We start from the raw sequence: 15,885 nt of genomic DNA, 5'->3' as shown, positions 1-15,885 counted from the left end.
CCCTAATACCATAATGGTGTAATTTCCTCAACAATGTATTATGCTCAACACAATCAAAAGCTTTAGATAAGTCGCAGAATACCCCAAGGGCATTATGCGATTCCTCCCAAGCCTGAAAAATATTTTTAATAAGATCTACACCTGCATCAATAGTCGAACGGCCTCTAGTGAATCCATATTGTTTGTTATGAAGCAGGTTATTGGAATAGAAATGGTTCAAAAGCTGTTCCAAAATAATTTTTTCAAAAATTTTACTCAAAGTTGGTAGTACTGAAATGGGTCTAAAGTTAGTGGGGTCAAAAGTACTACCAGATTTAAACAGAGGTATTATTTTACTATATTTCATTAGATCAGGAAACACACCACTATCAATACAGTCATTAAATATTGTAGCAAGGTAAGGTGCGATTATATCAATAATGGATTTTATAACCTTAATTGATATTCCCCATAAATCACCAGTTTTTTTAATATTAATGAGCTTGAAATTATCAATTATGTCCTTTATAGCAATATTTGTGAACTTAAAGTTAACACTGCATTTATCAACATGATCTTGCAGTAATGATTCGGCGACGGTAGGAGATGAAATTAAAGATTTTGTAGTAGAAGCTGGGATATCAGCAAAGTAGCGCTCAAAAGCACTGGCCACTTCTTGATGAGAAGTTATTATTTTATCATTGATTTTCAAAATTGATTCAGCATTGCTGTTTCTGACATTCCCAGTCTCCCTATTAATGATATTCCAAGTCATTTTAATTTTGTCAGGTGCATTTTTTATAAGATTGCCTAAGTGCAATGACTTGGCCAATGTACATACTTTTTTAAACAACTTGGAATATTTACAGACATACTCATGAAATGACTTATTATGATTATATGATTTTTCATGATAAAGGTCATATAATCTCTGCCTACTTTTGTGAATTCCAACAGTCGCCCATTCATTGAATGATCTTTTATTATGTAAGATCAGAGTTTTAGAAGTAAAGATGGCACTAAATTCATCATTAATGCAATTAAATAAATCCATGTAGTGAACATTAGGATCTTCACTATAACAAACATTCGCAATTTTTGCCAAAACTTTACCTCTAAACTTCTCCATACGTCTAATATTAATAGGAACAAACTGTAGGTTTCTTGAACTATTAACATCTGTAACAGATTTAATTTTAAAAGATATGAATTGTCCACTGTGGTCTGAACTTAAATGATTAATAATATATTTATGCAAAGGTTTTACGTTTGTGAAAATATTATCTATACAGGTTGCCGATGTGCTAGTTTTTCTTGTGGGCTCTGAAAATAAATTGCTAAGGTTATATGATTTTAACAATGTTCTGAATCTAATAGTGGCATTTGTATTTTCTAATAAATTTATATTAAAATCACCACAGATAAAAATATGTTTATTAGAAACAGAAAGCTTTAATAAAACATGTTCCAATATATTTTCAAAAGAATCATATAACGAATTCGGGGGCCTGTACACACTTACAACAATGAATTGCTCAAGCTCTACACATGCCATTTCAATAATCCGTTCCACAGAGAGGCTCACAATGTCTCTACGTTCCTTACATTTATAATTTTTATTAACAATGATAAGAGAGCCTCCTCGTATAGCATTCTCTCTGCAGAAGGAACTCATAACCTGGTGATTATTAAAATTACAATTTAATTCATATTTTTTAAGCCAATGTTCAGTTACACATAGAAAGTTGACTTTATTGTAATCTAGAAACAAATCAATTTCAAGTTCTTTACCCATCAAACCTTGTAAGTTCTGATGCACCAGGTTGATCACAGTTGTTTTCAAAGAAACAGTATTTGTTGATGGGCTGTGTCCAAATAAATCATATTTACTGCAAGAGGTAAACTCTGTTGTCTTAGTATTTAATTTAAATTGCTTGGAACGGATTCCAAATTAATAGATGTCATATTTTTTTCCTGCTCAAAAGAAGCAGTAGGTTGATTAGCCAAATTCATGGCTAGATAAATGTGTAAAAAATAATGTAGCGAGTTTGCTACTTGTCTAAAATTGTAGCTACCTAAATAGTATTTGTTAGGTTTTGTCATACTAATACATTTATTTTTTATCATGCAATTAATGTCAATAGTGTAAAATATATTTTGTGACTTGCATGGTGTCATGACATAATAATTATTTACATTTGAAATTGTTTGCATAAAATCATTAATACTATGTCTCATTTTGTTTTCCGCTGGCATACTCTGAATAAATGGAAATGCAAACATGATGATCTTTTTCACCTGTAGTGTTAATAATTGATTTATTTGATATTTTATATCTCTTATATCTGCATTTCCCCTTCTCCCAATCATTATAATTATTGTTGTGAAGGAGTTATTGTTGTGTGAGTCCTATGGAAAAAAGTCAAATGGCAAAGTTGTAGGTAATAAAAAGATCTAACACTTTTGTATTTACACTTTTTTCACATAACTAACTTTACTATAATAACTAACTTTTGGCTGATTTTCATGTATATTTCATGTTTCAAATATCTTTTGATGTGCAAAAATTTTTCGTAGGTCACTCAGGTATATAAGTTATCTAAAAATAGTTATAAATAGGGATCTACGCATATAATTTAAAGAAGATTCGACAACTTTCTCCAAATATTGTAGATGTCTTATTAAATATGAATTTTATTAACTTATTTGTTTGTTAATTATAGTAGTATACATACTTTGATTTGCAATTTTTTTTTATCAATGTAACTTATAATCTTATGTTTTTCGAGTAATTAAATGGTAAACTTTAAAATAAAAAATTGTATATAATAATTAAAAAAAATATTTGAATTCGAGTTTTTTTCGATTTTTTGCATTTTCTGAGAAGATTTACTATGGTAACATATTTTTTTTTTTTCACCATCGGAAAGTAAAGATTTCAACGAGTAGAAAACATACCAACTTTTTGAAAAAAGCTGATATTTTGACGGGTGAATTTTCGATTGAAAATTAGGGTCCATTTTTGATATTAATTCAAAATAAGGTGAAAAAATAAATGTTTCTAATCAAATAAATTACAGCGTATTTGGGACATAAAAAGGTAAGTTTTTAGCAAATTTCGTGAAAAAAGATTTTTGTTTGAAAAAGATAAAAATAAAAAACCAAAAACTTGTTTTTTTTTATTTTTTACATAAATTTTGAGGTTATGTGAAAAAAGTGTAAATACAAAAGTTTTAGATATTTTTATTACCTACAACTTTGCCATTTGACTTTTTTCCATAGGACTTTTAGTTTTGCCGGAAATCGAGAAAAACCGTTTTTTACCCTTAATCCCCCCCCCATCCCCTTCCCGACCTCAGATCGCCCGTAAATTATTTTTCCTTCCATTTTTATAACATTGTACTCCTTTTCTAATGGGTTTCATCCTACTATTATTTTCTTTCACTTTTCATTATTTTTAAAGGCTTCTTTCTACCCTGGTCTACTGTGCAACGTAATCTATTCATAAATGTGAAAATGATATTAAGCAATTTGAATTGTGAAAAACATCTTTTTATTTTCAAACTTCAACTAGTTGATTGTAAGCATTTAAAGATAAATCAAAAGGTCAACTGGTGGTAGGACCTCTTGTGAGTCCGCGCGGGTAGGTACCACCGCCCTGCCTATTTCTGCCGTGAAGCAGTAATGCGTTTCGGTTTAAAGGGTGAGGCAGCCGTTGTAACTATAGGTACTGAGACCTTAGACCTGATATCTCAAGGTGGGTGGTGTATTTACGTTGTAGTTGTCTATGGGTTCCAGTAACCACTTAACACCAGGTGGGCTGTGAGCTCGTCAACCCATCTAGGCAATAAAAAATAAAAAGGCACACGTATATCTTAGTTCATTTGAAAACATTAACTTCAAAAAGTTTTAATATAAAATTTCTTTCTAAAGTCATTGTAATCACGTTAAGTATACAAAATTCCCTTTGAAAACTAATTCTAGCCCTTCCTACTGTAATGCACTATGCTATGAAACCTATGCTATTAGCCGCTTGTAAATTACAAAAGTATTTTAACAAAATTTCACTGCCGATATTGAACGATTCTAAATTCTTACTACTACTGAAGCTACCAGTAATTCATTTTTATATTTTAAAATATGTTACTGTGAATATGTTTTTTTTTTATCACAAAAAAATTACCCAAAATTTTTTAATTTTTCATAGGAAGGAAGAAATTTTAAATGTTGAATTTGCGACCACATTTCGAAATTTTTTTTTTTCTTTTTTTTTATAGCATACTTGGGTGGACGAGCTCACAGCCCACCTGGTGTTCAGTGGCTACCGGAGCCTATAGATGTCTACAACGTAAATGCCGCCATCCACCTTGAGATATGAGTTCTTAGGACTCAGTATAGTTGCAACGGCTGCCAAACCCTTCAAACCGAAACGCATTACTGCTTCACGGCAGAAATAGGCAGGGCGGTGTTAACTAACGGACTCACAAGAGGTCCTACCACCAGTTAATAAATCTTAATATAAAACACCACCAGTAATCTTAATATAAACGCGTGATCGTGTCCTGGGTTTATGTGAGAAAATAAAGTTTTTCAGTACTTGTTCATACAAATAATTAAAACCGCCTTTACGATTTAATCTCGCTTGTTTTATTATCACCATAATATATTATTTACGACATTACGCCGCATACTCCACAATTGTTTCATACAAATTTATTCACCAAAGGATCTCTCAATGATAGTAAATCTGTTCGTCTGCTAATTTTAAGATACGGATATTATGTGATCACCGTGGAATTATGTCTAATATACCTCAGAAACTGTGCATGTGAGTTGCAAGAAACTGAAAGGCTTAATAAAAAATGTTTACAATAAAAGTTACTTATTTGCGCTTCCTTCATTCGCGTTTTCAGTATTCGCGGATTAACTAAATGCAACCCAATACCAGCTATATTCGCGGCTAAAGATTTTTTTATTTACGAATTTATTCTAATCGGTACATACGCATTGATAAAAAGGATTCCAATATAATCAAACCGAATTATATCCTTTGAACGCTCGTAGCCAAATGGACTAATAAAAAAAGTCAAATAGACCTTATTACAACTTTGTCTAAAATATGTTTTTATTTTATTACCTAAGAATGTATCCCTATAATCCCATATATGTAAATTACCATTCCGTATTCACGGTTTCTGTATTCGCGACATATTTACGGAACATTTACCCCGCGAATTAAGAGCTTTTGAGTATATGAATGTAGGTATATGTATCAGTATATTGATATTAAAGAAAAAGATCCAGCATGTACATATAATATATTTAATATAATATACAGCTTACACATATATATGTGAGCATAAGGCCCACTTGATGGTAAGTAGTGACCGCTACTGTAAGTATATATGGACAACCACTTCATTTTTTTTTTCTTAAGCTTAAAAAAATGACCGAAATTTATCGTCTCTGTGGTAAATCAAATCCATTGCACTATTTATTTATTTATTTATTTATACTTTATGCACAAAACAAAACTTGTACACAGGCGGACTTAATGCCATGGGCATTCTCTTCCAGTCGACCATAGGGTGGTGCAGAGATAATGCATGGTAGGTGCATTGACAAAAAAAATAACAAACAACAACAACAAAACAAAAAAAAAAGAACAAACTCAAAACAAAAATCTTCCTTAAAATAATATCTCAGTATTATAGAATACATATACTACAATTCAATATACCTATGTACAAAATAGTAAAATAAATACATACACATAATTACACACAATAACACATGAAAATACACAATTTAGTATTATAGTTAAGAATGGCTAAAAGTAAATATATATATATATATAATATAATAATAATAATTGAAAAATGAAATAAACTAGTTTGGAGATGATTCTTCCAGTTTTTTGTGGATGTGTTCGCGAACTTTGAGTTTAAAAGTAAAGCGATTGCTGATCATCCTGATTTCTTTGGGAAGCGAATTCCATAATATTATGGACTGTACAAAGAAAGAAGAATGTAAAAAATCTGAGCGATGGATAGGACATTGTAAGAGACGATTATGTGAAGAACGTAGAATTTTGTCATGGCTTGCGTTCAAGTATTTAAAATGCGATTTTAAGTAAGAGGGTGAAGAGGCAGAGTCCAAAAGAGAAAACAAGGTAGTAAGCGCTCTCTCCTCTCTACGCTGACGGATCGGTAACCATTTCAGACGAGTTCGATGCGCGGACACATGGTCATATTTTCTAAGATTGAAAACGAATCGAATGCAATTATTGAGAAGGCGGTCTAGTTTGTTGAGGAGATCTGCATTCAGGTCATAGTAACACACATCACCGTAGTCTACCATAGGGAAAATTAAAGTCTGCACAAGCATGGCCTTTACATTTGATGGTAGCATATTTTTTAGCCGATAGAGAGATCGCAAGGTCCTGATGACTTTTTGACTAATGGATGTTACTTGCGCTCTCCAACCAAGTGTAGTGTCAATGTGTAATCCAAGATTTTTCACGTTTCGGCTAAAGGGGATGATTATGTCATTGAAAACAACAGGCGGCAGCTTAAAATTACTGATCTTACTCATATTTCGATGGCTACCAACAATTAACGCCTGGCATTTGGTAGGATTCACCGCCAGACCAAACCTATCGGACCAATTTTTGATTGATTTTAAATCATTGTTTAGTTTGGTAATAGCATCCGATATGTGATCAACATCGGTTTGTGCGTACAGTTGTAGATCATCGGCGTAAAGATGAAATGCACACCGTAGCTCAGGGGTGAGAAAATTTATAAAAATTGAAAACAAGAGAGGAGAGAGGACACCGCCTTGTGGGACGCCAGATTCAAGATTACACCAGTTTGATGAGAGTTCGTCATTACGAACAGATTGCTGACGTTCCTGAAGATAGGAAGAGAACCAATCCAACGCCCCTTTTGAGACGTTGAGATGAGAGAGGATGGAAAGAAGGATATCGTGACAAACGGTGTTAAACGCGTTTGAGAAATCAACCAAAACTAGTATAGTGATTTTGGATTCTTCCAAGCCCACCCTGATATCACCTGTCACTTTCAGAAGCGCGGAAATGGTGCTGTGGCCTGGTCTAAACCCAGATTGAAAAGGGCTAATTAGGGAATTATTAAATATAAATCGAGAAAGCTGCTTATGGACACAGATCTCGAGCACTTTGGATAGGAAGGGTAAGATTGAAATTGGGCGAAAGTGATTAGGAACAGAAGGGTCAGGAATTTTAGGTAGGGCACGAACATAAGCTCTGCGCCATAGGAAAGGAAACTCTCCAGAGTCAAGAGAGAAGTTAATAATATGATAAATTGCAGGTAGGAGACAGTCTAGGATAGTTATAATCATGCGGCGACATATGTTGTCATATCCCACCGCATTAGATTTAATGGAAAGTATCACTTTTCTTATCTCAGAGGGGGCAACTGGAAAGAGCTGAAAGGGGACAACATCTGGACGCCTTAGGCCAGACAAATAAGCTAACGTTTGATTTTTAGTTAAGGGATCTATCACGGAGGATGTGGAGAAGTGTCGGTTGAGATCATCTAATTGAATAATATTTGGAATGTCCAAACGTCGCGATCTGCCGATACCCAAAGTTCCGAGAAATTTCCAAACATCGGCAGGAGAAGAAGAAGCGATATTATCCAGAATGTGGCGGCGCTTGGCATTGCGTATCATTTGATTACACCTATTCCTAGCAGACTTAAAAAGGACCCAATTATCTTCGATACGATTCTTTTTGTATTTTCGAAAAGCGCGATCTCTGCGACGCATGGCCATCTTAACTCCTTCAGTCATCCACGGTGCAGGCGTTCGTTTCAGTTTTACTTTTCTAATTGGGGCATGGATATCGTATAATTTGATTACGATATTATTGAAAATTTCGACTTTGTGATCAACTGATGCAGCATCTACTAGGGGATCCCAGTTTATCTCGGCTGCATCATTTCTGAGTTTTTCAAGATCCATGCGAGCAAATCAGCGCCTGTGCAGGGTCTTGGGAATAGGTTTTGGGGATTTAAGGATATAGGTAAGAAAAATTAGGTCATGATGAGAGAACCCTGGAGCAGAATGTTGACCATGAGAGGAAACTAAGGAAGGATTCGAGGTAAGGATTAAATCGAGCCAGGTGTCTTCACCGACGGTATTTAGGTGCGTAGCTTGTAGTTGCATTAGATGAAGAGTAGCTGATTCAATGATTTGAAGAAGCTTCTGGGATCTAGGGGAATTACCAGAAAGGATATTTGTGTTGAAGTCACCCATGATGATAAGATGTGCGTACTCAGAGCCCAAAGATTCTAATACTGTTTCGAACTCAGTAAAGTAATCAATATTAGGGGGACAATAGGTGACACCAATTACAGTTTTTACTCTCTTAACACAAACCTCAAGAAAAAGAAACTCCGCACTAGAGTTGGTAGAAGAAGAAGACAATATTTTATATGGAAACGTGCTGCGGAGATAAATGGCCACACCACCTCCTCTACCGACCGTTCTATCATTACGGATAAGAATAAAACCTGGGAGAGAGAAAGAGGTCGACAGGAGAGTAGGCTTGAGCCACGTTTCGGATATCAGGATGACGTCGACGTTGGTATTGTAAAATGTATGATACAGTTCGCTATAATGACTGGCTACACTCTGTGCATTGATGTGGCATACGTTGAACTGGCAGCCAGATTTGTGGTCAAAAGTATGTCGTAAGAAGTCACCCAGGGTGTCGGTGGCTGAACCAAAACTTTCCTCTCCAGAAGACGTATTGGATTCGTTTGCAGAAAAAAAAGAATCATCATCAGTATCTGATACACCTGATACAAAAGACATAAATAATAAAATTAGAAGAAAAACAACAAAAAAAAAAAAAAAAAATGTGTCTATGTGTAAAACAAAATAATCTATATAAATAAACTAATCTATACAAATATATACTAATCTATATTAATATATACTAATCTATATTAATATATACTAATCTATATAAAACTAATCTATAAAAAAAAAAAAAAAAAAAACAATTTGGTAAGATACAATCTATATGCATTAAAAACCAAAGAGAGAAAAAAAAAAAATTATTAATAACAAACAAAAATGAATAAAGCGTATATCTCAACACCACCTGCCAGCTAACACCAATATAAAATATAGAAGATGTAAATTAAATTCAGTGAACATCAAGAAACATTTAGAAAGCATTACAAAATATAAACAAAATCCAAAACACAAAACAATAGAACAACTACACTACGTCTGGTACGTTTAAGTAGTCTGTAACTGATTTTATAACAAAATACGAATGTTTTAAACTATGTCATTAACCACCAACTTCATTGGACTGAATGAAAACAGAACAAATAACAATAAAATTATTGGAATAGAACTTAATTTATACAAACTTAAAACTACTTACCTAAAAGTAATATACAGATACTACAGAAAAAAAAGAAAAACAAAAAAAAAAGATGAAATAAATGACATAATAAAAATACACACACACTTTTACTACATCGGTATGGTAGTTTTCGAGTTGCCTATCAAAAGAACATTAAAGCACCATTACTTCCGAATTTTATGTTTTAGATTTCCTGCCTCATCACTCTTTCCACTCACATGAGATGCCACTGAAGCTTTTGGAAACTTCAACAGCAAAGGGCTCAGCTCTTCCATAGCTGTTACCTTATGACGTGTTCCATTAGTTGTCTTGATAACTATGATTCCATCCTGGGTCCAGCAGGATCGCATTCCGAAGTGAGCTCTTGCCTTGATAAATATGGACTGCCTGGGCTTTGTCAAAAACTCCTTCAATGAAATTGAACAACCCTTTAGGTTAGACTTTGCTCTCCAAACATTGGATTTAATGTTTTCATTAGTGAACCTCACAAGAATGGGCCTGTTATGCTCCTGACTTCGCGCACCAAGTCTGTGGCATTCTTTTATGGAAGAAGAAGACACATTTTTCAAGGCCAACTTATTATTTAGCACATTTAAGATGACTGAAGTGCAATCCTCTCCGTCAACCTCGGTACATCCCTGGAAAAGCAAAGTCCTGCGTCGCTGCCGAGTCTCCAGACTATCAATCTGCTTCATGCACTCTCCGATTTGTGTCCGGAGCAGCCCAAGTATGCTAAAGACCAACTCTCTGAACGTACGGAACTCTTCAGCAACTTTATTTACAGTTTCCTTTGCAGGTCCCGCAGACTGAATCTGTGTTTCAAGTTCACCCATCTTCCGTGTGAAGTTTTCTTCTAAGTTCTTTTGAATAGTTAATATTTCAGCAAGTTGAGACATGATGGGCTTGAGTGTGAGGAACAAGATGTCACTTAAATGGTTGAAGGTGTACTGGCTGGCGCTTTGCAGCTTTATTTATGACACATGAGCTGCTGCAAACGTTAGTACCAAATCACAAATACTTGTGTACAAACTGGATGTTAAAAAATAGTGATAAAAGATTATGTTTCTAATTTTCAATAAAATTTTATGTTTAAAACACGTCTACACTTTTTCACACCTACCCACAATGCTACCCACAAACCCACTATTCATTGCTGCGTGAAAGAAGAACAAACGTACAAACACACTTTCAGATTTTTATTGATATTGTAACAATAATAATTTAGAACAAGCTGCAAAACGACATCCATTACTTTAATAATAGAAATATAAATCTTTAATTTTTATTAAGCTTCGTAGTTATTTGCAAATCGAAAATGCTTTCAAGTTATAATATTTAAGTATTTTTTACAAGTTTTAAGTTCTACTCTCTAGAGTAGAGTTTTGTTTGAATTCATCTAATTAATTGAATAAAAATCCTCTATTTAATATAATCATCTATATATTAATACGTGAAGCAAAAACTTTCTATCCCTTTTTAGGAAAATTGCGCGGACGGAGGAGTATGAAATTTCCCACACTATTATATTACTTTAAATAATGCATAAAAGGTACATTAAATCAATAAAGAAAACATTAAACACACTACATACCATGTATTTGACGCACACACGCATGCATACTATTTATTATCAAACTTTTGTTCTTGACGTCTGCGGTCAAATTGAGAATAGATTAAATATTATTGTTTGTCTTTATTAATATTTTTTTATAGTGTAGCCTTGGCGAAATTTGTGATTATAGAAGTATAAAATACAATCATAATAGTGTACAAACTTACAATTCCAATTAATTATAGTCGAATTTCGACCACTGCGGGACTTCTAGTTCACAGAAAAATGTGACAATTTTGATTTAAGAATCCACTAGACATTCTGTAGTTGGAATGATCTTTCACTATCGAAACCTACCTCTGTATAGACTAATCTGTTATAAAATAAAATAAAAAGTATAGACGGACTTGCGTGTATTTAAATTAACATTAACAAAAATTGACATTAATAAATATTATTATAATAATAATAATAAAAGTTATTATTAAATAGCTCTCTGTCGTAAGGCACGTATGTGTACTTCATTCTGGAACTGACACTGGGATGTCTATGGACCCTAGTGACCACTTAACATCAGATTGCCTGTGATCACGTTCTTCTTTTTAATATTTTTCAGAACGCTAGATCAACTTTATCGGATAACAGTTAAATCAATAAAAAGCTATAAAACATTTTAAATCTACGTAATTTAAAAGGCAAAATATTATAGTAATAATATGAAGAATAAAAAAAATAGATACTTCGAAAAATACAAATATTCTCACTTCTCGATTTAAGCAGAAGATGAGATCATAAGTAGAAAACCATGTCATAAGGTAATTCAATGCAAATTCTAAGTAAACAAAGTACCACTATGTTTACCGTTAACTCATATTTTATGTTAAAAATAAAAGTATACAAGAAAATTATGAGGGCAATGACATTGAGACCGTGAACGAATCAATTATGTAAATATGTATTTGTGTTCATCTTAGCGGACCCGTTGTTGCCATTTAATATCGTTTTTTTTTTTACCAATAACTTCCTCCAATTAAAATAAACAAAAGTGAACTTACCGATTTAATCAAATAAATACTTCGAAACGTTCAATCGATTACAGCATTTTCAACGCAGTTTCAAATCACGAATAAGTATTCCCGCCTTATTTGAATTTTTATGTTTGTTGATAAAAGCGAGTTGGGTGAATAGTCCGGTGAATAGGAGAGTGAATCGCGCACGAGCTTCGGCTAGTAAAGGCAGCTATACACTGCGAGAACGAAGGGAACCTGCGCCAGTGCCCCCTCCGGCTATCACTCTACTTTCGGTTATTCGCTCGCCTCCCCCGAGACTGAGACCGATTTATCACGGTGGTATATCATTGCTAGCTCCTAGACTTAGCTTAAGGCTAACCTCTCCGTCTTTCTTAAGACAAAGCCATGTACAGATATAAAGTATTCTCTATTGCTCGGGAAATTAATGCGTACTATAGATGTGGTATTATTGCTAAAATTGTTATCTTTTCAACAATCTATTCATATTTATGCATTATCATGCAAGAAGAAATTTTGTAAAACTTTTTTGGTTTCTTTGTATATAATATAATAATATAAGAAGGTATTGTAACAGCACTGCCTACCAAAATAGTCACTGTACGGTACGATTAATTAAATAATCAACCTAAAACGAGCTCATTCTTTTATTGTATCATGAAAACTCTTTAATAAAATAATTTTAGGAAGAATATGACTGATGCAAGTGTATAATGTAAATATATCACAGTATGGTCGTTAAAAATCATTTTGCACCCTGTTTAGATATCATAATTACAAAAGCTCACTGAGAGATAAACTCCATAAGGTTTGAGACCAATACATAATACTTTAAAATATGTCAAAATGAGTAAAATGAGACCCTGTTAATTGGAAAAAATAAAACGCAAATTAAAAGTTATTATTATTATTACAAATAAAGAATAATAATAATAATAATAATAAAAGACTAATAATACCAAAAAAATACTTCGCTAAATTTATTAATCTTATTAAGTAAATAATCGGGAACAAATCACACACGATCATTAGGCCCCAACTTAGGATTCCTTTTACAGTGGAAACCTATATAAATTTAAATGTAAAAAAAAACTTAAAAATCCCAAAAAAATAGCGAACAACCCTATTCACAAGTCATACGAATGTTTGTACAATTTGGGAATCGGACCCACAGCTTTCGCCTCAACAGTCAGGAGCAACACCGAGTCGGTAAAATTAAACACGCACCGCTCATAGTAGGCACATAAATAAAACACTCAGTTTAAATACAAGTCAATCAAAGCCAATTCTTTCTTTCTTTGAATCCGCATCCTCCTTCCTCCTTGCGTCGTTCTCCTCATTACTTAGGGTCGTGACTCCCCCGCTACATCAACGTCTCTTGTACGATTGTTCTCCACCTGCTGCGATCCCTGACCTCGTGGAGGACATCGTGGAGCTTGATGTCCAGACAAGACCTAATTTGGTCCGACCATCTCGTGGGACTGCGTCCTCTGGGACGTTTGCCCTCTAAAGATAGAGGTCACCTCTAAAGATAGATGGCTAAAGCTGCTAATGATTGTGACCTTCCGAGCAAAGTATCCAAAAAAAATATTGCCAGCTTCAAAACCTTTTACGTATGAAGTAAATATTTTGAGTATATAAATAAAACATATAAAAAGTGTGTGTGTCCGCTCCGACGCACGACTGGAGTTTACTGGATATAAAAAATTAAACGAAACAATACGAGAAATAGTTCTATATTACGACAACACGATACACTACAGATTATTAACAAATTAACGAGACACAAAACAAACGACTAACAAATATATGAAAATACAATAATGAGAGAAACGCGCGATCAGTACGAGGCTTTGTGGCGGACTGCCGGCGCAGCAGCCCGGCGCGCATTTCGTGTGACATGCGCATAACGCATTTCGTGTGACATGCTAGTACGATTTTGGACCCCATAATTTTCATACCCCGGGCCTATATATGTAAATCGATTCTAAAGGAGTAAACTCCAAAAACCGCATAGTAAAAATTAATTAAGCAGATCAATGTACAAGCTCACGAACATCCGAAGTAGTTTACTTCTTTTATGGATTCATAAACGCGACCCAATTTCGATAGTACAAGTGCCATTGTCACGACTTTTTGAACGAAAGTTAATTTCTAATGGGTCAACCTGAATACATCCTAAGTAACCACATTTGTATGTAAGGAAAGAAGATCGGACTCGTGCACTCGTTCGAGTCTAGAGTCTAGTGGGACCAGTGACACGCCTGTTGAAATTACGAAAATCTAAATGGAATTGTTTTAATAGTCTTACGGTAGTCGTTTTTGAGACTATTTTAGATTTTAATTTCATTTACCACTCAAACGCAAACCTAGAAATTAAACATATCGTCTTCTCGCATTAAAACTGTACTAGAGGTCCCGCAGTAGTCGAAATTCGAGTATAATTAATTGGAATTGTAAGTTTGTACACTATTATGATTGTATTTTATACTTCTATAATCACAAATTTCGCCAATGCTACACTATAAAAAATATTAACAAAGACAAACCATATTCTTTTCTCAATTTGACAACAGACGTCAAGAACAAAAGTTTGACAATAAATAGTATGCATGCATGTGTGCGTCAAATACATGGTATGTAGTGTGTGTAATGTTTTCTTTATTGGTTTAATGTATGTATCTTTTATGCATTATTTTAAAAAAATATTAGCATTGTGCACTTCTTCTCTATATTCTCTATAAGTGTGGAAAATTTCATTCTCCTCCGTCGGCGCAATTTTCTTAAAAAGGGATACAAAGTTTTTGCTTCACGTATTAATATATAGAAGATAATCTCAAAACTTACTAAATTTTACGGGAGAGTGTTTTAAAAGTTTAATATTAATTACACTCACATGAGGTCCTACCACCAGTAAAGCAGTAAGCAGTAATGCGTTTCGGTTTGAAAGGTGAGGCAGCCGTTGTAACTATACTAAGACTTTGGAACTTCTGTCTCAAGGTGGGTGACGGCATTTACGTTGTAGATGTATATGGGTTCCGGTTACCACTTAGCACCAGGTGGGCTGGTTGCTCGTCTACCCATACATATCTGCAAAACTAAAGCTCTATGCATTACTGATATCCATGTACGACGGTGACTGCTTATCATTATGTAGGCCGAATGAATCTATATATACAACGGAAAAAAAACCAACAACATTTTTGCGACTGGGTTTCTTTGTTTTTTTGTAACGAAAAAAACTTTTACTTACGTAAATCTGTCTCGTTTATTTCATTATTCGTTAAGATCAGGGATACCTTAATTCATACAATGATTAACGAAAAGTATTTGCATTTTACCACTTATTTTGAATGTACGAAGACGCGAGACCTGGCGAACTCCGCTTTTTCCCGGGCGCATTTAAAACGTAAGCCGCAGAATGTTTGTGCCCTTCATCTAAAATTTAAATCTGCCCTATCCCCCTTCGGTGCCTAATTGCCGCAACACCGTTATTCTTCGAAACCTGAGTCTTACCTAAATTTATTAAGAAAACGTGTCTTTTAGAAAGTAAACAATAATATAATTGAACGTACCTAAAACATTGAAAAAAATTCTGCTCACGTTCTATTTGTTCTTTTGTATATCGATTTTTTTGGTTTTCCAAAGTTTATCGAATGCAATTAGTTTATCATTTTTAAAAGATAGTTACCGCTTAGAAAATTTATGTCAGTCAATATGTATTATAAAACCATTGAAAATAGTTAACCTCCTCACTAAATAATTAAAAAACTTTCCAATATTTTCTATGACGTCATCCCACATAATTTACGCTGAACGCAAACGTACAAATAAATCGATAAAAACATGTACTTAGCTACTGAAATGTTTTATTAAACATAAGAGTCAAATTAATTTCTCCT

The 15,885-nt window shown here is 33.8% G+C and overlaps 2 protein-coding genes and 1 long non-coding RNA gene across 3 annotated transcripts in view; all 3 read right to left on the bottom strand.

Annotated features, from left to right (window-relative positions):
• The window catches only part of LOC114245923 (uncharacterized), a 65,156-nt gene extending 52,949 nt beyond the window's left edge, over positions 1-12,207 (bottom strand). Inside the window, exon 1 of the mRNA XM_028178240.2 lies at positions 12,011-12,207. The gene's annotated coding sequence lies outside the window, so the exon portion shown is untranslated. The remainder of the gene's footprint in view (positions 1-12,010) is intronic.
• Positions 1-15,885, bottom strand: part of LOC149500181 (uncharacterized) — a 574,180-nt gene that overhangs the window by 179,620 nt on the left and 378,675 nt on the right. The window lies entirely within an intron of this gene.
• Positions 9,101-10,465, bottom strand: LOC149500185 (uncharacterized). The gene has a single exon (XM_089737318.1). The coding sequence runs from the start codon at positions 10,297-10,299 to the stop codon at positions 9,568-9,570; it is 732 nt and encodes a 243-aa protein (XP_089593444.1). The 5' UTR covers positions 10,300-10,465; the 3' UTR covers positions 9,101-9,567.

This window comes from Bombyx mandarina, chromosome 23 (genome assembly GCF_030267445.1).
Source record: "Bombyx mandarina strain Sakado chromosome 23, ASM3026744v2".
Taxonomy (NCBI): domain Eukaryota; kingdom Metazoa; phylum Arthropoda; class Insecta; order Lepidoptera; family Bombycidae; genus Bombyx; species Bombyx mandarina.
This window is presented reverse-complemented; position numbering and strand designations above follow the sequence as displayed.

What these genes read in the sequence shown, in the direction of transcription:
- LOC149500185 (XM_089737318.1), bottom strand. Translation starts at nt 10,299, where the DNA reads ATGTCTCAACTTGCTGAAATATTAACTATTCAAAAGAACTTAGAAGAA.